The following is a 22763-nucleotide window of genomic DNA, read 5'->3' as shown; positions in this document are numbered from 1 at the left end:
AGACAGCGTCTATTTAATTGGCATGAAATTAAATTTTTTCTTCAGGACATAGCTCCTCAGCTTCTGTGATATATTTTCACATTGAGTTTTCCTGGCTCAGTTTCTAACAAATAAAATGTTGAGCATCAGACATAGTTGCTTGTTTTCAAGGACAATATTTCATACTGTGTGTCAGTCTAAAGCATTAGTTACTACAAATCAAATTAGGAGAAAGAGCTACTCATATCCATTTGGGAATATTGATTTGTGGTGCTTGGTTTTTCTGTGGTGCTGATAGAGAATTTAGAATTACAGCATTAGGGATCTTTCCATTTACCCTGTTTAATTGAATATGACTTATTCTGAACTCACATTGATATAATTTGTGGATGTCATTTGTACCTCAACATGTACAATATTGTGACTAGTAAACTATTGATCATTTCAATGGATTTAATGAGTTGCAAATCTGCATTTATGTTCCTTTCTAACTGCTGAGAATGTACTAATGTCTTTTAGGCATTAATGGGCACAAAAGCAACACATGAGCAAATAAGAAAAACAAACAAACAAAAACTCCTAGACACAGACAACAGTATGGTAGTTACCAGAGGGAAGAAGGGAGAAGGGTAATAAAGGGTAAAGAGGGTCAGATATATGGTGATAGAAGATTTGACTTTGGGTAATGGGCCCACAATGAAATAAACAGATGGTATACCATAGAATTGTACATTTGAAACCTATATCATTTTATTAATGGATGTCACCCTAATAAGTTTAATTTTTATAAAAGAGAGATGCAGACCTGAGTTTGAATTCTTTGGTACTTGCTGAGGGATAAAAGAGAAATGACTGTAAATCCTCTGAGGTACTGAGGTTCTTTGAACATAAAATAAAGATCATATCCAGCTCGCACAGTTATTGTAGAATGAATGATAACATACGTAAAAGTCCTAGTACCCTGACTAGCATGTAACATGTGAAAAATAATTGCTAGTCACATTGAGATAGCTGCTTTTTTATAAAGATCACTGAACACATCAACACTGACATCTTTATATAAAGAACAAAGAGTGTTCACCATTCCCACAGTTAACATTTATTTAAGCAAGATATTTTTATTGAGAGACCATACATGCCAGACATTTAGACTTTGGGTAAAAAACAATAAAAACAGTCCTGGCTGGTGTGGCTCAATGGATTGAGTGCTGGCCTGGAAACCAAAGTGTTGCAAGTTCAATTCCCAGTCAGGGCACATGCCTGGGTTGTGGGCCAGGTGTCCAGTAGGGGTTGTGCTAGAGGCAACCATACAATGATTGTTTCTCTCTCTCTTTCTCTCTCCTTTCCCCTCCTCTCTAAAAACAAATAAATAAAATATGTTTTTAAAAAAGAATAGTAAAAACATAGAAATACTTTCCCTGAAGGAACTTACTATCTGTTGGAGACAATCAGGCATTAACACATAACTACATTAAGTACATTTCACGTTAACAGTGACAGGACTATGGGGAGGGGCTGGCGAAGTTCCTGCTCTACCTGGGAAGTCACGGTTTAGGCCAGTTGTCTCGGTACCATCACTTATAGTGCCCCTTTTCATCTTCAGTGGTGTTCTAAGTTGGATGATACATTTGATAGTTATCTGTATTTGTTTGCTAAGGCCACTGTTATCAAAGACTGGATAGCTTAAGCAACCAAAATATTTTATTGCACAGATCTGGAGGCCGGAAGTCCACGATCAAGGTGCCATCAGGACTGGTGTCTCCTGAGGGCTCTCTCCTTGTCTAGGAGGCATAGCAGGCAGAGAGACACCAGTGGGTGACAAGGAAAGAATGAGAAGTGTAAGTGGAATATAGACAGACAGGAGAGTTCTGGTGGGAGGATTGTGCAGACTTTGTAGGCCCTTGTAGTGAGTTTGGCTATGAGGCTCAGTGATACAGAGAGCCATCTTGTGTTCAATGAATATCTGATTAATCAATCAATTAATTAATTAATTTAAAACTAAGATGAGAAGATCCTTCCAGTTTAGTTGCTTGTGAATGATCAGACTCAACAGAGACTTACTGCAGAATATAGAACATGGGGACTCCCCAGGGGTAGAATCCACTCATTGGTAGCGTGTAGTGATTGATTTACCCAAGATGAGTATGCTGGGTAGCAATTTGTAAAAACTTTCAGTTTCATTACGAAAGTGCCACAAGTACACCACAGATTCTGTATATTAAAGGAATGTTCTATGTAAAGTAGAGGATAAATATTTGGCCCTGTTTTAATTTGACTTTTCCTGCGGTTCTTAAAAATCTGTTAACTGATGTCTATGTTAGTTTCCTAGGGATTTCCTAACAAGTTACAACAACCCGAGTAGCTGAAAACCACAGACATTTTTTTTCTTTCTCAGTTTGGGAGACCAGAAGTCTGAAGTGAGAGGGACAGCATGGCTGGCTCCTGGAGGCTCTGAGACATGGTCTGCTCTACGTCTGTCTCTTGGTTTCTGGTGGTTGCTGCTTTCCTTGGCTTGTAGCCACATCACTCCACTATTTGCCTCCATCATCACATGGCCCTCTTCCGTGTGTGTGTGTGTGTGTGTGTGTGTGTGTGTGTGTCCTTTGACTGGTGTCAAAGGACACCAGTCATTTGATTTAGGGCCCATTCTACTCCCGTATGAGCTCATCTGAATTTTACTAATTGCATCTGTGAAGACTCTATTTCCAAATAAGTTCACTTTCTGAGATTCATTGTGCCCGTGAATTGTTGAGAAACACTGTTCAATCCAGTCTAGCGTTTATGTAGAAACAACTGGAGGTCAATTAGCAATATTGAAACTGCAAACCACAGTTCTTAGGAAAACCTATCTGGCATGGATTGGCCCAGAACAGAGTTTGGTTTACATTTGAGTCACTTGATTCAGCTGGTCTGCAATGACCAGGCATGGCTCATCTGTAAAGCCACACTGGTGATTCTAATGAGCAGCTAGGGCAAAGTAATTGGTATTCACAGAATCATTAGCCCTTGAGCTTTAGTGCATATCTTATTTGATTTTCATCCCCAGTGTCTGGCACAGGGTCTGTTTATATATACTCTATAAATATTTACTGGTTAAATTAATGAACAAATCAATCTGCCGAATAAATACATTGTTGAAAGATGAGACTTGAATACAATGACCCAAAAGGATAGGAAATAGTCTTCCTACTGGAAGTTATAATGGATTGTATGTTATTTCTTCTTGCATTGGAAGGATTTTGCAGAAACAATTACTTCATTCATCTCCCAAATTCCTTGAGATTAGTAAGTGTCACATATTATTGCCCCCATTTTTCAGATGAAGAAATTGGATCTCCCAGTGCAGCTTTCTCCTCAACTGCATTATTTTTTAATACCACCAGGAGTTTGATGGATTTCCTATAGAAAATGGGATTAGAGGCAGCTTTTCTAGCAAAGGAATACAGGTCACTAAGTGTTTGGTACCATATTCAAGATAGAATGATTCAAGAAGCCTAATAGGGGGAAGAGGGAGGGGAGTGTAAAAACCACTCCATAAAGTAGAACATATTCTGTAGCTGAAGGCTACACAGTTGGACACGCCCAGTAAGGGAAGTGGTCTACTTATTAGAGGTGTCGTAGTGAAATGTTGAAGTCAGACTGTCATACCCAGGAGTTAGACAGATGGACGTGTGTTCCTATCTTGGTATTTAGGAGCTGCAAGCATCTCTCTACCCTTAGTTTCCTTGCCTGTCATTTGTCTATCATAATATTATCTGCCACATGAAGGTTAAGTGATATAATGATTGTAAAATACTTGTTACATAGAAGTTCTTATTGTGGGTAGAGTGCTGTATTTTAGGTGTTTTTTTCTCCACCTTTTGCTAGGGCAAGATCATGTTCAAGTGAAATTCAGATGACTTTCTTGTGTTATTGTTTAATTCTTTGTTCATATTTGTCTTCTCCATTAGATTTTAAGTTCCGTGAGAGCAGGGATTGGGTGCCTTTTTGCCAGTGCGCCATGAACATGTCTTGGGGAAAACATAAGCCAGACTACAGCGCTGCCCTGCTCAGGAGTCCTTCATCGTCTCCTTATTTCACTCTGAGCACAAACTAAAGTTCTTATAGTGAACTACGAGACTCTGTAGTACTTTATACAAAAGAACTTGAATAGAAGAAAAACAGATGATTTTTAAGGTACTTTTAAGTATGGTTTTACGAAGCAGGAGTCAGGTAACTGACCAATCATAAAATGAACAGGGTAGTCTAGGCTATATAAATATTAATGTGAAGGGGTAGGGGAGGGGCAGAAAGATTCGTTATGTAATTTAAAAAAACACTGTTAGATGAGAAAATGAACTTCATAATCCCAAATCATTTAAAAGCTCAATTTATAAATTATATTTGTGGGTTTTGTCATCGGAGGAATCAACTTCACTCAAATGCAACCAACTTTCTGATTTTTGACTTATCCCAAAGGAAAATTTGAAGTTACATTGCTTGAGCATTAGAAATGCTTATGTGCATGTGAAGATCAGTGAACATGAGAAATGAGACTTTTGGGAACTAATGTATAAATATAACATGGTTATTTGTATTAGCTTGAAGACAGGAAACAGTAAAGTAGGGTTTAGGTTTGATTTATATTTATGATAAAATTTCTATTACAGAGGCAGCACTCAGGGTAGACATTTGGGTGTGGGGGATGCTTTAATTGCTGCTGTATCATAAAAGGTACTGCCGTCACTTTCAAAATTTTCCTCTTTGTTTTGCATACTGAGGCTTAAACACATTTCTCCCAGCACCCACTGGGTAGGTGAGAGAACATTACTAGCCAGTAGCTGGGTATACATAACCTCATTTGAACCTACTAACCACTCAGGACACAGTCAAGGGGGGCATTATTAGTGTTGCCATGATACAGGTAAGATCAAAGAGGCTTAATGAGGTCAATGCCACTTTCTAGAGTCTCACAAACAAAAAGTGGCAGAGCTTAGATTCCAACCAGTTTTTTTCCCCTGAATACAAAGCAGCAAGTCTTTCTACTACAGGTGTCCCAAATTACTTACATTATTCTATGTTGGTAACAATACTTACGTGAGATTCACTCCCTTATCAATTCTTTAAGTGCACAGTAAGGTATTGTTATCTACAAGCACCACGTCCTACAGCAGATCTCTAGAACTCGTTCATCTAGCAAAACTGGACATTTATACCCTGTGAACAACATGTCTCCACTTACCCCACCCCCAGCCCCAGGCAACCCCCATTCTACTCTCGGCTTCTACGAATTTGATCATTTTAGATGCCTCCAGTTAAGTATGGAATTGTGCAACATTTGTGTCCTTCTGCGAGTGGCTTATTTTACTTAGCCTCATGCCCTCAAGGTTCATCCATGTCATCATACGTGGTTTCTTTCTTTTTAAAGCTGAAAAAATATCACAACACTATTAAAATAATATTGAATGTTTGCAAAATACTTACATTGTAGCTACCTATGTTACCTTTTCTGCTAATGATAGCTATTTTTTAATGAACCATTGTTAACGATGTCACACAATTTACGTTATTTACAGTGTGATGAAGTTGCCATTTAGTAAACAACTGTACATGGGCCTGTGGGAGCAATCCCTTCTGGTTGCTAATGTACCATGATCATGTAATTTGCCATCTAAACCAGAAACATTTTTTTAATATAAAAAGGGTAAGGGCATATAGGGTGCTAACATAGGATGTAAGGACAACTCTCAAAAACGGGCACTATCCTGGGCAAACCAGATCTCGTCACCACACTTATAGGGAACTCCAGATAACTTCCCACCTCCCACACAAAAGATGTCACCATGTAAGCAAGTGTTTTTGGCAGTTTTGGCAGAGGAACAAAAGAAAATCGGCCTTCAACCGTGGATCTCAACAGATCCCCAAGAACACTGATGCCTTTCCCACGTCATGTTCGGCGTGTGTTCTCTCGCAAGTTCTGCCAGTGGAGGAGGGCAGTGCGGTGGACAATCACAAGCACTTCATACTGATTTAGAAAGCACTGTGGCTTTTAGTCACCTAATTGTTTAGCATTGGGTACCATAATTATCCTGTCTTCAGCTGACTAACGCTCTCTGTAAATGTTTCATGAGGCATGCAATCAACACAAAATAAAGACGGTCAAATGGGACTTGGCCTTGATTGAGTCCAGGGCAGAAAGAGACAGATAGACAGAGACAGAGGACAGAGAAAAGTAAAGGGGAGATGCAAACAGAGACATAGAGGGACCAGGACAGAGAGAGACATGCAGCCAGAGAAACACAGAGACGGAGAGGGAGAGGCAGACAGAGAGATAGGGAAGTGCCAATGACTAGGGAAGAAAGTGAGGCGCCCACAGAGCTAGAGAGACAGAGCAGAGAGAGATACTTAGGAGTGGGACTGAGAGAGACTAGCATTTATTTTGGGAGAAACACGGGTCTTCAAGTGGCAGCTCTAAGACTTAAATTTACTCTGTTTGCATTTAGATGCTGTAGATTATTTTGAGCAAATTCAAGCACCTTCGGGCTCCCTCCTTCTTAATTAACTGATAGAAAAAACAGAGGTAATTTTATAATCAGGCAAAACACACAGGTCAATTAGGAAGGTCAGTGTTCTGCCTCCAAAATTCGTAAGGTGACAAAATTAAATGTATCTATTTTCCCATGGTTTTCAGTGACCAGCCCTGCTGCTACCCTTCATAAAAGGGTGACTTTGTGGATCCAAAAGCAATTTGTACAGTGTCGTAACAATTTCCAGCAAGAATTGTCACCATAATATGAATTCCAAATTATCTGGGATCTGGTTTCTTCAAGAATAAATTTGAAAATACAAAATGAACCCTGATCTGTTTTCAGCAGTCTGCTGTGTTATTATGTATTCTCTTTGCTTCTCTATTCTTCTGTCCCTCACTTCTATGGGGTTAATTAAATATTTTTAATATTCCATGTTAATTCCTGTGTTTGCATATTTATGACCTCTAAGCCCATTTTAAAAGTAGGCATTTCAGCAGATAAGTTTGCGTTTGTAACTAGTGAAGAATGTACTTCCTATCCCAGCAAGAAGTCACTGCCCATGAGTTACCTTGTCACTGATTCAAACAAGACGCAGATGGGATCACAGTACCATTGAAACTCCTGGTGATTTTGTCATAGTTATTGATTCGTGGAAAGACATGGAAACGTTATTAGCCATATTTCCACCAGACATCCACAGGCATAGGGTCTAGGAAGAAAAACATTGTGCATAATTCAAAAGCACAAGATAGAAGCTGAACAGGGCTATGAATTACAGAGTAGAGCCTTTATTTCCATGCAAAGCCACAGAAAATATTTGGTTTTGCTATAAGCCACACTACAAAAAAAGAAAGAAGACAAAAAGGAAGATAAGCATGATTCTCACTAACGTGAAATTATCGTGTCTATTACCATCATCATTACTTCTTAAATTCATAATTCACGGACCATCATTCACCACTGAAACTGACGTTGGCATGTAATGGCGTTTGTTGTGCAACAGAAAAAGCAGTCAGTGAAAAAATGACCTCTTGCATATCCCTCTACTGAGATGTGGAGGGTCAGAAATGTGGGGCAACCAGCATGATGACAGCTGCTGGTCTGTTTTCAGTAAACTCGGGCTTTGTAAGATAAAACCTTCTCATTGGGAAAACAAATGAATTCATTTTCATTCATTTATATCACAACATAGAGTGTCCTACTACTTTGCACATTTACTTTTTATCCTTTTTGTATTGCTCTGTTTCGTGGTTTTTAAAATGTTGGTGTACTAGTAGATTGGTTTATCTTCTACATGCAGGGATAAGGAAGTTGGTTTAATTTTAATTTCTAAGGTAATACATTTGTGAATAGATCATTATACTCAGTGGTTTATATAGCCAGTCAACTTAAGGTATTATTTTGTCCATAGTATGTGCCAATAAATGTTCATGAATAGCAAATAAACAAGTCAAATTAATTACTCCATGAATATATGTTACTGCTAATATATGTAATACACTGTTCTAGTTGCTAATAATCAAAATAGGGTAATAAACTTTCTCATCTCATTAGATATTTTTGCTCAAATATAATTCCAGTGACACCTTCCCTGGCTACCATATTCAAAATTACAAGTCTTCCCCATCGCACCTCCCAACCTGTGCACCCACAGAATTCTCTAGACCTCACCCCTGCTTTCTGACAATCTTTATATCTTGCAATTTAATTTTGTTTATTATTTTTCTTCTCTGACTGTAAGGTAAGATCAATTAAAGTAAGAATTTTTTGTCTTGTTCTCAGCACCTGGGAGAGTGCCTAGTGTAAGCACTCAATAAATTTGTTTTTAATAAATGAAGAATATTCTGGTTTCTCTGCAGATCATATAAATCTTTTGCCTTTTTAATAATTGAAGAGAATCCTGCCATCAGCAAAGTCAGGTTTAATCAAAGAAACTGAACCCTGGCTGGTGTGGCTCAGTGGATTGAGCACCAGCCTGCAAGCTGAAGGGTTGCTGGTTGGATTCCCAGTCACGGCACATGCCTGGGTTGCGGGCCAGGTCCCCAGTTGGGGGTGTGCAAGAGACAACAACCAGTCAATGTATCTCTCCATTACTGTAGATTTAATATGAGATACTGGCTCACACAATTATAGAGCTGAGAAGTCCTACAGATGCCATCTGCAAGCTAGAAGTTTAGTAAAGCTGGTGGTGTAGTTTCAGTCCAAACCTGAAGGCCTGAGAACCAGGAGCACCAGTGTCAATGGATGGGAGGCAATGGTTGTTCCAATTCAGGCAGAGAAAAATTCTTCTTTCCCTTTCCTTTCTGCTGTATTTAATCCCTCAGCTTATTTGATAATGGCCACCAGCTTTGGTGAAGGTGGTATTCTTTATTCAGTCTACCAATTCAATTGCTAACTTGTTTTAGAAACACCATCACAGATACACCCGCAATAATGTTTTACCAGCTGTCAGGGCATCCCTTAGCCCAATCAAGTTGACACATAAAATTAGCTACAACAATGACCCACATTCTATCCTTGCACAGATCCTATCCTCCAACACACATACCAGTTCTCTCCTCTCCAGCGCCCTTTCCTGTAGATTCTGGTCACTTTTAAAGCCTTGAATTTCAATCTCTGTCACCTCAACTTATTCAACATGAGCTTCCCAGTTTCCAAATGCAGGTCCAGCTGCCTGTTGCCATGAAAGCCAAATTCATGAGACAGGTGCTGGTGAAAAGGAAAGTGGTTTATTTTAGTACTGGTCACCTGAGAGGATTGGAGACTCATGTCTCAAAGCCCATGTTAGCATCTCAGTACAAGCACAAGTTTTTATAAGGAGGGAGAGGAAAAGCAGAACAAACAGATGAGGGGAAGGAGTTGGAAAGTTCTCTACATGAAGATCAGCACGGTCCATTCCAATAAGGGAAGTGATGGTCCAGAGTGTGTCATGCTGGTTGAGTTGTCTCGTCCTGGCTTCACATCACCTGGCTTTACATCATCCTGGCTTTACTTCATCCTGGCTCCATGGGTGGAGGTCAGCACATCTTTCCAGAGCTGAGATGCCTGAAGATTGGAGCCTGTATCCTTTGAAATTAGTCCCTAGGATTCCTATACAAACATGCTATTTATCTACAAAGTACATATTGGAGTCAGCACTTACAGAAACAATGTCAAAAGAATGGTGGGGTGGGTTACAATTCCCCACTGTCATACCACCTCTCTGAACTATGGAAAAGGCATGCTGCTAGGCAGAGAGAGCCAAGATGTTTGCGGAGCTCACCTCTTGGGGTCTTTCCTGCCATGCAGCACAGTTCTACATTGCTTGCTGTTCAGTGCTTGAAAACAGTTTCCTCGTATGGCTTGCCCAGTTATACAGTTGCTTAGAGTAGGGTAGCACATCCTGCAGCGTTTATCCTCTAAGGTCTGGAAGTAAAAACTTTCAAGCTTACATGGCCGTGGGGAAGACATATGTCAAATACATGATGGCGTCATCGATTCTTTTAATTATATTTGTGGTAATGGCAATAAAAGAGATGTATAGTTGTGATAAGGAAAAATAGAGGGAACTATCAGCGTATAACAGAGCTGCTCATAATCTGCTTTGGTCTGTCATGTAATGTTTTCCTTAGAAAGTCATTACTAAACTAAAATCTCCAGGATGAACAAGGCCACACAGAGGCAAAACCAGAGTTCAGATAGAGGTTGTGACATGAGGTCAAAGGAAACACAATCTACTCAGTGAACTGGAAAAATATTATCTAGCCCTGGCTGGTGTAGCTCAGTGGATTGAGCATGGGCTGGGAACCAAAGTGTCCCAGGTTCAATTCCCAGCCAGGGTACATTCCTGGGTTGCAAGCCACGGCCCCCAGCAACCGCACATTGATGTTTCTCTCTCTCTCTCTCTCTCTCTCTCTCTCCCCCCCTCCCTCTCTAAAAATAAATAAATAAAATCTTTAAAAAAAAAGAAAAAATATTATCTAACATTCATTGAGGGTATATTATGACTAGTCAGCACCTTGAATGCTTTATGTATTATCTCATTAGATTCTAATTATAACAACTTTAAGAGTTACTATAACTAATCCATTTTACTGATGAGCCAAGATTCAGAGAGATTGAACAAGCTTACCCAAGGTCATGAGGTGCTAGAATTTGGATCCAGGCTGTTTTACTACAGCACTTGAACATGCAACTACTGCACTGTAAGGAAAACAAACAAAGAAAAGCATAATAATCTGATAACAGAGAGAGAGAGAGAGAGAGGAGAGAGGAAACTATATGACGGTCACGTGTAGCCTTCCAGAAACTAAAGGTCTCACTCACCAGAAAACACTAGAAAAACAACTAGTAACCATATACCATTTATATTTAAATATAGGGCAGGGCAAAAGTAGGTTTAAAGTGTAAGTACGCAAAAATGTTTATTCTTGTATTATCATTTACTAATTATTGTGTTATATTCCATATGAACCACTGTAAACCTAATTTGCCCCACCCTGTATTCTCTCGTAAAATGGACCTTCAAACTCTGTTTTGAAAACAAAGATTCTTTACTACGAATCTTTTGTTTTATAAAGAAAAGACAGAGGCCCAAGGAAGTTTCATAAGTTGCCCAAGGTTGCTCAGCTTGAGGTAGTCAAACAGGGACTAAACTCTGGGACTTCTAAGTCCTGATTAAAAACAGCAGCCTGTCTACCTTGCAGTCTCAAGAGCAGTTCAAAAGATGCTCCAATAAAAACAAAGTTAGTTCCCCAACAGTGGGTGCTGGGAGGGAGTGTAACCAGGGAAGTAGGAAGACCCTCCCCCAACCCCAGGCCTGAGTGTCCAGGGAGTAGTTATAGACAGAATAAGCTTGGTGGACATGGAAATGGAAGGGAAAAGGAGGAAGTGAAACAACTGGCAAATATTTCTAGAGTGTCTGCCATGTGCCAATGCCGGGTATGATTACAGTTTGGCTAGATGTGCAGAATCAAATCTGAAGCAAAGGAGCTGGGTCAGAGGTGAAAAAAAACAACAACCCTAAAGGCTCTCTCCTACAGTAGGTGGCTGATAGAGCCTTGCCTCTCTATTTCTTTGTCAGAATAGGGTTTCATTCTGCAAATAAGGTGTGATATCCAGAACAATAGGGTGTGACTCAGGAACAATAGAGAAGGAAGAGCAGAAGATGAGGGAGGTCTCTCTTTTCTCAGGAAGGTTTCAGGATGCAGTAGGGATAGTTTCCTAGAGGCAAGTGTGTTTGAGTTGAGTTGTAAAGGCTGCAAAGGCATTTAGAACTTGATGGCTGGTGAAGGACCTGCCAGGGTCCCCAGGATGTGGGTGGAAATTTGCAGTGACTTGGAGGAAGAAGCAGATGTCCTGCTTGGGGAGCTGAAGCAGAGTCCAAAGTCCTGAGGAGGACGTGGCTCTTAGATGGATGTGCCCCTTTAGAAATGTAATGGAAAAAAGCCAACTGAAGAGCCTGAGTTATATAAATCATGTTTATGTATTTTACAAGTTTAAAAGCTTACTTAGATACTAATCGAGGAAATGAAATCAGATCTTCCTTTGGCATTGAAAGTGAATTTATTCACTCATCTGTCAGACCCTGACTGAACTCTCGGCCAGCACCTGGGATATCCAGTGAACAAGACATTTCACACCAAATCAGTGTCAAGATCAGGGTGGCAGCCTGGTTTGTGAGTTCCAACAAAGGCAAGATAGGTGGTGTGACCAATGGTTGATGGCCCATTGGGAGCAAGAGGGAGGGTAGTGGAAAATGCCGTCAGAGTAAGGGGGTTTGGGTCCATAGTGGGGAGTGTGAGTTTTCTTCACAGCACAACATGAACGTTTTAAAGGACTTTTAAGCAGGGAAATGATCTGATTGGATTTATCTACCTACTCATGTATTATCATTCTCCACCCGAGAGATCTATCAGGTTTCTTAGCCAACAGACACGAATGTGGGGTGGAACCAGCTCCAAAGGGAAATGGTCAGTAGCTTTGTAGTCAGGACTTCTTATAACTGTGAGATTGAAATAATGAAGTAGAAAGGCAACAAACGATACATTTGCAAGGCCCATATTATAAAGATGGCCTGATCTCAATTTAAATTGGTTCTTTTCCTATGTGCTTTACATTCAACACCTTCCAAACTGACTTGGGGGAGACAGTATATGCATCTCAACATAAATTCGGGCTCTGGGTGCTCAGAGCGGGTAGGCTGATGCTGAGTTGGACAGTCAAGTGTTTCAGGAGCTTACCCACTGGGTGGCTAAAGATTTTCTTTCAGTCCCCATGAACTAGCTGAAGTCAGACTTACCCCTTTGTCTGTTCCTGGGTTAACATTTTTCAAACACACCTTGCTTCTTCTAGCGTTACTCTGCTTGAATAATTCCATCCAGTAAATGTCAACACATGAAAAATGTGAAAGACCGCCCCATCTCTGGGCATGTCAACGTATGCTAATGAAGCTGCGTATCAAGGACATCCATTTCTCTCCCTTTCAGGGAAGGCAAAGGTATTAACAGGTGATTGCAGTGTGAATGACTTATGCAAAGCATCTCTGTCCTTGGTAATCAAAGATGAGGAGCAATGAGAACAGAAAATTGCCCTATGGGCCCTTAATGCTGGTTTGAATATTGAAATCTCAATCCAGTTATCTCTTTGGATGATATTTATTTGCTTTCCAATCTAAGGTTATAAAAAAAAAAGCCACTACATTTTACTTTTGTCACTTGAAAGATATATTTGCATGATTCTGTTTTCACTTGCTAATCATTACCTTTAATGCAACACAAGAAAAAGCTTTGAAAAGAAAACCTCAAAAATCAAAAAACCAGAAGGGGGAAAGGATTTTTTTTGTCCCTCCTGGGTTCCCAACCTGCTGCCTGTGATTGCCTTGAACAGATGGCTGTGCGCAGGTCCCGCCTGCCTGCTTCCTCTGATAAGCCCTGCAGCCCGCCCTAGTTGCTCTGGGAAGACAGCATTAACAGAACCCGTCGGTATCTTCTAGGTTTCCTCTACGCTCAGAGCAGCACCAAGCGCAGCATCAAAGAGCGGCTCCTGAAGCTCTTGCCCTGCTCAGCCGCCAAAACATCGTCTCCTGCTGTTCAAAGCAAGTTTGTTTGTTTGTTTCCTCGAAAATGTTTGTTTTGTTTGTTTAGGTCTGCATGCATTGCCGTTCCCTGCTTCTAAAGAGAACCGATACATTATGCGCTGCAAAACTAACTCTACTGATGTATTCATGTTTACCTAAACACCCAGGAGAACTTCTGTGCAGTTGTGAGGTGTGTCCTGATTGGCAGATGGAAGCATGGTGTTAGTGGCAGGAGCTTGGGCTTCAAAACACTTGGAAGATTTTGTTTCATCTGTGGGGTGGGGACTACACCAGACAACTCTTGGATTCTCAGTTGTCTAACTTGTTAGCAGATGAGTGTATACTTTAAAGTGGATTATCTTGTAAATTCCTTGACCCCAATACACGCATTTGGTGTTGTAATTTAGATACTGTCAAGCTTCATAAATATCATTAAGTTTGAAAAACTACTGTAAGGTGAGAAACATTTACACAATGTGACTTTTTTCTTTGCCCATTGTCTACCTGTATCAATCATGGTTCTCTAGAAAAACAGAATGAATACATACATACATTTGCACATATATACACACGCACACGCGCACACGCATACAAGCAAACAAATAGAACATATATATAAAGAGATTTATTTTCAGGAATAAACGTCTACACTCTAGGACCTGGCAGATCTGAAATTCATAGGCCAGGCTGACAGGCTGGAAATTCAGATGGGATCTGATGTTGTCGTCTTGAGACAGAATTCCTCCTTTGCAGGAAATGTCAGTTTTTGCCTGTCTTTCCAAATGATGGATGAGGTCCACCCACATGATCCAGGGTAACCTCTTTTGCTGAAAGCCAACTGATTGTAGGTATTGACCACATCTACAAAATGTCTTGACAGTAACACTTAGATTAGCGTTTGATTAAATAAGTGAGTACTATAGCCTAGCCAAGGTGACACATAGACTAATCAACATACTCTGTGTTTTTTTCTCTTTCTCTCCAACTTTGTGGCAAATACAAGATACAGGGTCCAGCACAAATAACATCCCGTTTTTATAACAGCATCTTTTATTACATAATCATAAGCATGCAATTCTATAACATAACAATATCACACTCAACCACACCATAAGACCTTTTAGGTGACATGTTCAAATTAAAACTGTAAATTAGTACACCCATATTATTACTCTACCAACCACACTCGAGCAGGCATTATTTCTGCTGGATCCTGTACAATGAACATTTACAAATATTGAATGTTCACAAACATTCTTTCATAAAGAGTTTTTCCAAGCATCAGACAGCTGTTGGAATCAGGGAAGGTGGCATTCTTTGCCAGTGAGGAAACAGGACACTAAAAAGCTGGGAGAAACCTTCTAGGGGAAGGGCCAGCCCCCATGCCTTCACCTCCTCTCTTCATGTTCTGCCACGTCATGTTGTAGGAATTGTCGGACTCAACTCGTGAATTGAAAATGTGAATGTCCTGCAACTTCATTAGTCTCCACAACAAAAATGGAGAAAATATATAAAGTGCCTCATACAACCAATCAAAAGACCCAGAATAGAATAGTAATTCATTTCCATGGCACCAACCAAAGGTAATGTATCATAATAATGAGATTTAATGAATTCACTTAGTCATTCAACATGTATTTGTTATACATCAGCCCCTATTCCTGTGCTGGGAAAGAAAGGGCAGTAAATAGAATAGAATAGAACACTAAATAGAAAAGATCTGTCCTACCAGAACATTCTGTGGAGAGAGGGGACAGAACAAAATTGCTTTTAATAGTAATAATCCCATGTACAAAAAAATTAGAATTATGGGTGAGAAACTCTCTGCTTTGATTTGTTTTCCTTCATTGTACACACTCACACCATCTCAAAAACAAAGCATAACATGCCATCAACCACTTAGAAGGCCGTAACCCAGAGCAATGCCAAACCTAGTCCTACATGACACTGAAGCTGCAGGTACTTTTGTTGCCACTATTTGTCAGCAAATGTTGGTTATTACAGCCATTGCTTTCCTCCTTCCACACTGGAATCGAAAGTACCAATTTACAGGTGCACTGTAATTTTCAACCAAGTATGAGGAAGAAGTCAGAACATTTCTTAAAAGAAAAAAAAGATACTAAAAATGAGCAGAAAGACTCCAAAAACTACTTTTTATAAAAATGGGATTTCATAAAACTGCAGATATTGAACCCCTGCTAGGCACGGCCACTGATTTGTGAACTCCAAAAGGTCTACAGATATGAAACTCCTGCCCCTGGTAGCTACCGATTTCCCCATTAGCTACCTATCACAAGAAATTCCCAGCATGCAGAAGTAAATTACTCGGAGAGGAGACCATGTTAAATCCATTGTTGTGTTACTTTACAATGGTGATTTCATCAGATCTCAATCTATATGATCTGGGACCTAAGAGGTTGGACACAGAATGGAAAAGATGATATGAGAGCAAGAGGCAAAAGACAGGGGTTATCAGAGTGGCAGGGGACCCTAGGCCACCAGGAAGAGCGTGGGCACCACGAAGAGATCTTTAGGTGAGGGGGAGGCCTGGCTGTGGAGCTCTAGGCTGGCCTGCAGTGCACAGTGGCTGAGGAAATATTCAGGCAGCTTCAAAGCTAAGGGCTGAAAGTTAGCTTAATAAAGGGTCAATACTCACCCTAAATTTTATTTTCTTTTTCCGGGAAGGCAGATAAGAAAGGGCTCTTCATTCCTCTTGGCAGGAATGTGAGGTTTATGAATATTATGCAAATAATAAAAGAATAAATATTTCCTGCAGAAAACCCTACACTCCTGCTGAGACATGGAGTACTCAGATCCCCCCAATCAAAACCCTGAGAGTTTGGAGAGAGCACAGGAAAGCCATGTAGTCTCTCCTCATGTCTAGTTCCCAGACAGACCCCTGTCATCACAGCGAGCTCAGATCAGCCTCCTTTGAACTTCCCATCATGTTCCCCTTCGTGAGAGTCATGCACAGCATCCACACCTTCTTCTACAAAATAGCCTTCCTCCTCCTCTCTTCCTCTTCCTCTTTGGCAGGAAGGCAGATGGTTTCTTTACAAAAGTTACTCAACTTCATGGCAGGATGTTTGGAAAGCACAAAAAGAGAAGAGAAATCACACACGCAAGCAGACTACACCCACACCACACAGCACACTGATAATCCTGCCATATAGCAATTCAGTGCTATACCTACACTGAAGCACTGACAAATAAGCACTAACAACTTTCGTCACTGCTGTGTGTCCATTGATGAGATCTCATCGATGCCAAAGTTTTATCCTTTTTTACATTGCATGCTTTCATCAATGTTAGCCTTGCAATGAAAACTCTAACATCATTTTAATGGCAAGCATGATGTTACATTTTACAATTACTCTAAACATAAATTGTATTTGACCAAATCCTCTGAGTTTTAGATATTTAGAATTTTTCCCTTTTGATGTGTTTTACCCCATAATGTGAATAGCATGAAAATAAAGACATCTGTGCATATATCTATGTACACATATCTAGGTACACATATCCCTATGTCCTTTAGATTATTTTCTCCAAAATTTGGAATTATTGGGTGAAAGAATTAAATTCTGTGAATGCAACTTTCCCAATGCATATTAGACAAAAATTTTTGAGTTGGCTTTTCAAATATTTAAACACAACATATATATTACCTCCTGAATTTTTTGTTACATGGACTCAATATTTGGAAATTATATGCACCTTATACTCATTAGTTAAGTACATACTACACATTAGTTCTGCTGTCTGTGCCTCAAGTGAAAGCATTAAAAAAAGTTGCATGTGACAAAGACTTTCTGCATGCAAAGCCATAGACACTGATAAATTTTTGAAAATCGAAGGTATCACCCATCTGCAATAAACAGCCAAAATCAGGAGCCCAGACTCCTCACATCTGGACCCGGATGTTTGAGAAGACTGTAGGACAAATACTGAAGTTCATCTGCCTTGGAAAGGTTTGGGAAACAACAGACACAGCCTTGAGAATGTGACAGATCAATGCAGTGGCACCCAGTGGAGCAGGAGTGATGGATGTCAGCTGTGGAGAATTACTGTTGGCCTTAGACAGTATCTGTCCTGACACTCAGATCCTCCCCCGCCTCCCCAGCAAAAATGAGAAATGGGGTGACAACTGAGGCTGGCAACATTTGGACCATGAGTGAAGGATTAGCTCCTTCAAGTTTTCGGGCTTATCCCCTGTGCAGCCAATGGCCCTCTGGTCATTGAGCACCCAGGCCAGATGCAGTAGCCTGGTCCCTGTCACTCAATCCCACTCTCTGGCTTCTGATGTTATTTATTGGTACCATAAGCTATGTAGTTGCTGACAATGGAATCATCTTCCCTCTGTTTTATGCTCCTCCTCCCATGATCTTATTGGTCACTAAACTCTGGTCAGTTTTCTGTAAAATATCTTTTAATTTAATTTCTCCTTTTCATCTCTGTGGTAGGGCTCTTGCTTAGACCCTCCTTTTCTCTTCTAACAGCTATTGAAAAAAGGGAAACGGAGGTAGCCTGGGCGTTAGTGTCATCCTGGCCTGGTCTGATTATGCCTCTTACTAAACAAAACACCTGGAGTTGTTTAGACAAATTCTCTGGCCTTTTCATTTCCTTATTTCATCATTCATTCCACAATACTTGTTTGAAACCCCATGCGTGGCACATCTAGGCACTGACCTTAGAGTGTGGAACAGGACACATAGTAGTTCACTGCCCTCATGGAGCTTTTATGGCAAGAGAGATGACAAAAACAAAAATAAAGATAATTTCAGAAGTTGAGGAGTGTTATGAAGGAAGTAAACCTGTGGTAATATGATGGAAATGATGTGGCAAGAAGAGCTGTTTTGCCTTGTTGACGGGTGGTATTTGAGACCCCAGAACAAGAGGAGGTCAGCAGCGTGAGGGCCTGGAGAGAGAGGTCCGAGGAAGAGGGAACAGCAAGTGCAGTTTCTAAGGAGGAAATGCATGTGGTTTATTCCGAGTACAGAAAGAAAGACCGCGGTGATTATCAGAAAACACGGTGGTTGTGGGCACTAAACAAGAGCATTTATGCAAAGCACTTGGCACATGAAACAGCGTGAGTATAACTATATCACCACTATTAAGTCAACTGATACTGCCTTCTGAGGAAAGTATGTTATTTGCCCCATATGACAGCTCAGAAAACTGAGGCACAGAGAAGTAAGACCACTTTCTCAATGAACATACCTGGGATTCTGACTCCAGAGCCTGCTGACTTCATCAGGATAAGCTGGGGCAGAGGAAGATAAAGTCAATTACTCAGTAATCCAGTGAGGAGATAGAGCCTTAATACAGATTGACAGCATTTATTTTTTAAAGAAAGAATATTTGCGCTCACATAGAACCGAGTAGCTAGGGATATCTTGATAATAAAGCCCTTCATGAAATAACTAGTTGAACTCCTTAATCCTATATTTATCTACTCAATATACATTTGAGGGCATAGAATTGTAGCACTTTTTTATAATGTGACTCACAAATATTCAAGTTGGAAAGAAACATGGGGGAAGCCTAAGTTCTGGTCCTCTCCCCCTGGGAAAGTCAGGCCACCTTCCCATTTCACAACCGAGGCAACTGTGGCCTCAGGATGCTGCGATGGTCTGTGCAGAAATCACACAACTGGAAGTTGGGATAAAACCCATACCCCTTAATCAAAAGATTAAGGGGGTTGGAATGATTGCAACATATGGGATGGTCATATCAATAGAATAATCCTTACTAGAAAATTCAGTGAGTGAAGGCCAGTTTCATGGGGCTGCCACATAGAGGGGTTCCATGGATTAGATACTATCTAAGTAAAATGTCATTATAGTTTAAATGTTATAAGTGTCATTCTTGTTATAACAACAACTATAATAACAGCCTATTATAAGGAAAATAGCCTACTTTACATATGAGTAAACTGAAGCCTAAAGAAGGGAAATAATTTGTTCCAAATCACAGAGCTATTTAAAAAAATCTAGGAGACTTGACTCCAAGTCCAGTACTTTGAACGCTGAAACCCCATACAGAGCTGCCTCAGTACTTGTTGTAAATTCATTCCAGAACTCCTGATGAGTGCCAGAACTGACGAGTGCTGGATGATGAAGCATTCTCTCTTGCAGGGCAACGTAGCGACTCATACAAGTTCTAGCAAGTGTGACAGAGTCCCAAGTGAGCACCGAGTGCTGAAACTATTTTTTCCCCTCATCAAAATGTGATGAGTACAGGGTTGGATGAGTTCTGAAACCAAAGAGTGCCAGGGTATGATTGTAATTTGGTAGCAGTCAGAATCCAGGCAGGAAACACAAGGCACTCTTAAATAGGGTGTTGGAGGGGAGTTTAACGAAGGGATTATTTGCAAAGATATGGGCAGGTTTCCTGGACCCAAGAGGCTGATGAAAGACAATGCTAGCAACAGTGAAAGTTATCATTTCGAGAGAGCCAGTTACCAGAAAATGAAGAAAGCTGTAGATAATTCTGTAACTATCATAGATGGCTTCACAACAGGGGCTCTGGCCTTTGGAAATGCAAAACAACTCCTGTCAACTCTACAGCCACCAAGAAGGGAGCCCAAAGAAACAATAGCATGACCTCCTTCTTTTCCTCCTCTCTGATATTCTGTTGGCGTTTCCCATTGGCCAAACCCAGTGGGTAGCCAGACGACAAGGAACGCAGTTCCCATCCATAAAGACCAGCCTCTCAGACCCAGAGCAGCAAGCAGGATAGAGGTGGCTCAGGAGGTCAACTGGACATATTTTCCAGGTTCTGTCGTCTTAAGAACCAGCAGTTGGGGATCTACCGGACTAGTGACAGTTCTCAGAGTCAGTCAGACTGCTCTTGAATATATGTGTGTTATTTATTTATATATATATATATATATATATATTTATTGTATTGATTTGCTTCATAATAACATTTACCCAGTAGAATCTCAGTGCCCTCATTCAATCAAAATAATTGATTCACCAAATTAAAGCTTTATTCTATGGTGTTTGTTGTTCCCAATTCCATGACATCTTGGAGGCTGACAGCTGGCTCACCGGTTTCGTTAATATTGAGTAGATAATTATAGGATTAAGGAACGTAACTAGCTATTTCACAAATGGCTTAGTATCAAGAAATCCCTAGCTTTGCTATTCTTTGCGAGCTCAAATACTATTTCTTTAAAAATGCGTGCTGTCAAGTCTGTGGCTTTATCTCCTCATTGAACAACTGAGAGATTCACTTTATTTCTCCATGCCCTAGTCTAAAGTAATTACTTTCCCTATTTATCCAAAGCACATGATGGTTACAAAAGGTTACTTAATAGGTAACGGTAAGGAACAAATGCAAAAAATAAAATAAATACTTGATTATATGTTTTTTTATATAGATGTTTTCTTTATTTGCTTCATAGTAACATTTGCCCAGTCAAATCTCAGTGCCCTCATTCAATCAAAATAATCAATTCACCAAATTAAACCTTTATTCCAGGTTTTTTTTGCTGTTGATGTGAGCAGACACAGGAAAGCAAATGCGACAAAGTTATTATGAGGCTATACCACTCATAACCCATGAGCCACCATCATCTCACTGTCTTGTGTAATAAAAAAGCATAATTTCCTAACTTTCCTTCAGATTCCTGGTGTCAAATACAGCACAGTGTTCCAGTGTTTTGTTTTTCTTGGCAGCATATTGATCATGGAAAGGTTTGGATGCCTCCCTTGACTGAGAGACCATCAGCATTTGGCTGTTGGATTTGTTTTCAAAAAGTGACTTGCACTGCCAACCCGCTGCCAATTAAAAAGTGACAGTAACCTCTAGGAAGTTTTTTTTAAAAGTATTTAACCTCCTGACAATTAATTAATCTTATGCTGACTCCTTAGTGACTTTAGCTAAAAGCTCTGACCAGGGCATAGAGTCAGGAAAATTTTTGGAGTAACAGAAGCATAACCTATGAGGGTTTGTAAACTTACTTTGCAATTATAAAGCAAGGGTTTCCAATTTCATCATCTGTATGAGCTCAAAAAATGTTGTGATCAAGTTCTTAAAATGTTATTTTGACTTATTTAACAAACATCTAGCACTTACTCTGTAGCTGGAATGGTTCTAACTGCTTTGCACAGTTTAATTCATTATATTCTAAAAATAATCCTATAAAGTAGGCATTCTCTATTATGTACATTTTACAAAATAGGCAACTGAGGGGTAAGGGGTTAATTCAATTACCTGAATCATCTCATCAGTAAGAGGTGTGGGTGGTAGGGGACAGAGTCTGTGGATTTTATCAGTTCTTTAGTTATGTTCAATGTTTTGGTCAGTTTTACAAAAAAAAAAAGTCTTTTTCCACTTACCTATTCAACATAGGACACCCTTGACCAGCCCACATTGTCCCGAGCGACTGTAGTCTCTGGACCTCAGTCTCATCATGTACAAATGAGAAGCACAAGCTGTGTCTCATCTCCTAGATCTAACATTGCAGGAATTAATGTGATGGAATTGCTTATTTCTAGCTATGACAATGGGCATTCCAAAGCTAACATACAGTTTCCTTTGTTCATGATACTTCACTACCCATGGAAGGCAGGATGTGGGAAGAGTTAGAAACTCCACTTACCCCAGTTTTAATACCAGTCAGCCTATTATTTACTTATGGTAAACTATGCATTTTACTAATGAAAATTGTTGTCCCTTCCCTTTGTATGACCTTTTACAGGTTTTTAAGTTTATCTCTTGCTCTGGCTGGTATGGGTCAGTTGGTTGGAGCATTGTTCCATAACCAAAAGGTTGCAAGTTCAATTCCCAGTCAGGGCACATACCTAGGTTGCAGGTTCAGCCCTGGATCCAGGTGCATACAGGTGCATATGAGAGGCAACCAATTCAATGTTTCTCTCTCTTCCTTCTACTCTCTCTAAAAAAGCAATAAAAAATGTCCTCTGGTAGGTATAAAAAATTAAAACTTGACTATCTCATTTTATTTTCATAAAGCTCTTGGGGAGAATAACAGATCATAGGGGTTATAATCTTCATTTAACAAATTGAAAAATTGAGTGAGTAAGTGGTTTGTCCAAAGTCACATAAGTGTTTAATGACGAATAGAAGGAGGCACATTCTTTTTCCTGGTCTTCCATGTATCTAGCAGGAATCTTCATTAAATCATGAATGAGTGTTGGTATAGGAGAGCCAGAGGCAGGAATCCCAGAACTGCCTGTTTGGCAGACATA

At 40.0% G+C, this 22763-nt stretch overlaps 1 protein-coding gene and 1 long non-coding RNA gene across 7 annotated transcripts in view; one reads left to right on the top strand and one right to left on the bottom strand.

Moving 5' to 3' along the window:
* Nucleotides 1-22763, top strand: part of KCNIP4 (potassium voltage-gated channel interacting protein 4) — a 927129-nt gene that overhangs the window by 805583 nt on the left and 98783 nt on the right. Inside the window, exon 2 of one of the 6 annotated variants that reach the window (XM_028506525.2) lies at nt 13462-13563. The exons of the other annotated variants lie outside the window; for them this stretch is intronic. Coding sequence (XP_028362326.1) covers nt 13462-13563 — 102 coding nt within the window. The remainder of the gene's footprint in view (nt 1-13461; nt 13564-22763) is intronic. 6 annotated transcript variants of the gene reach the window in all.
* On the bottom strand, nt 1738-20859 carry LOC118499128. Its single transcript, XR_004901647.1, has 3 exons — nt 19689-20859; nt 3036-3040; nt 1738-1748 (listed from the first exon to the last, which is right to left on the bottom strand). It is a non-coding gene; the product is annotated as an uncharacterized LOC118499128 (long non-coding RNA).

The sequence above is a fragment of the Phyllostomus discolor genome, chromosome 1 (genome assembly GCF_004126475.2).
Source record: "Phyllostomus discolor isolate MPI-MPIP mPhyDis1 chromosome 1, mPhyDis1.pri.v3, whole genome shotgun sequence".
Taxonomy (NCBI): Eukaryota; Metazoa; Chordata; class Mammalia; order Chiroptera; family Phyllostomidae; genus Phyllostomus; species Phyllostomus discolor.
Note: the sequence above shows the minus strand (reverse complement) of the source record. Positions and strands in the feature narration are given on the sequence as shown.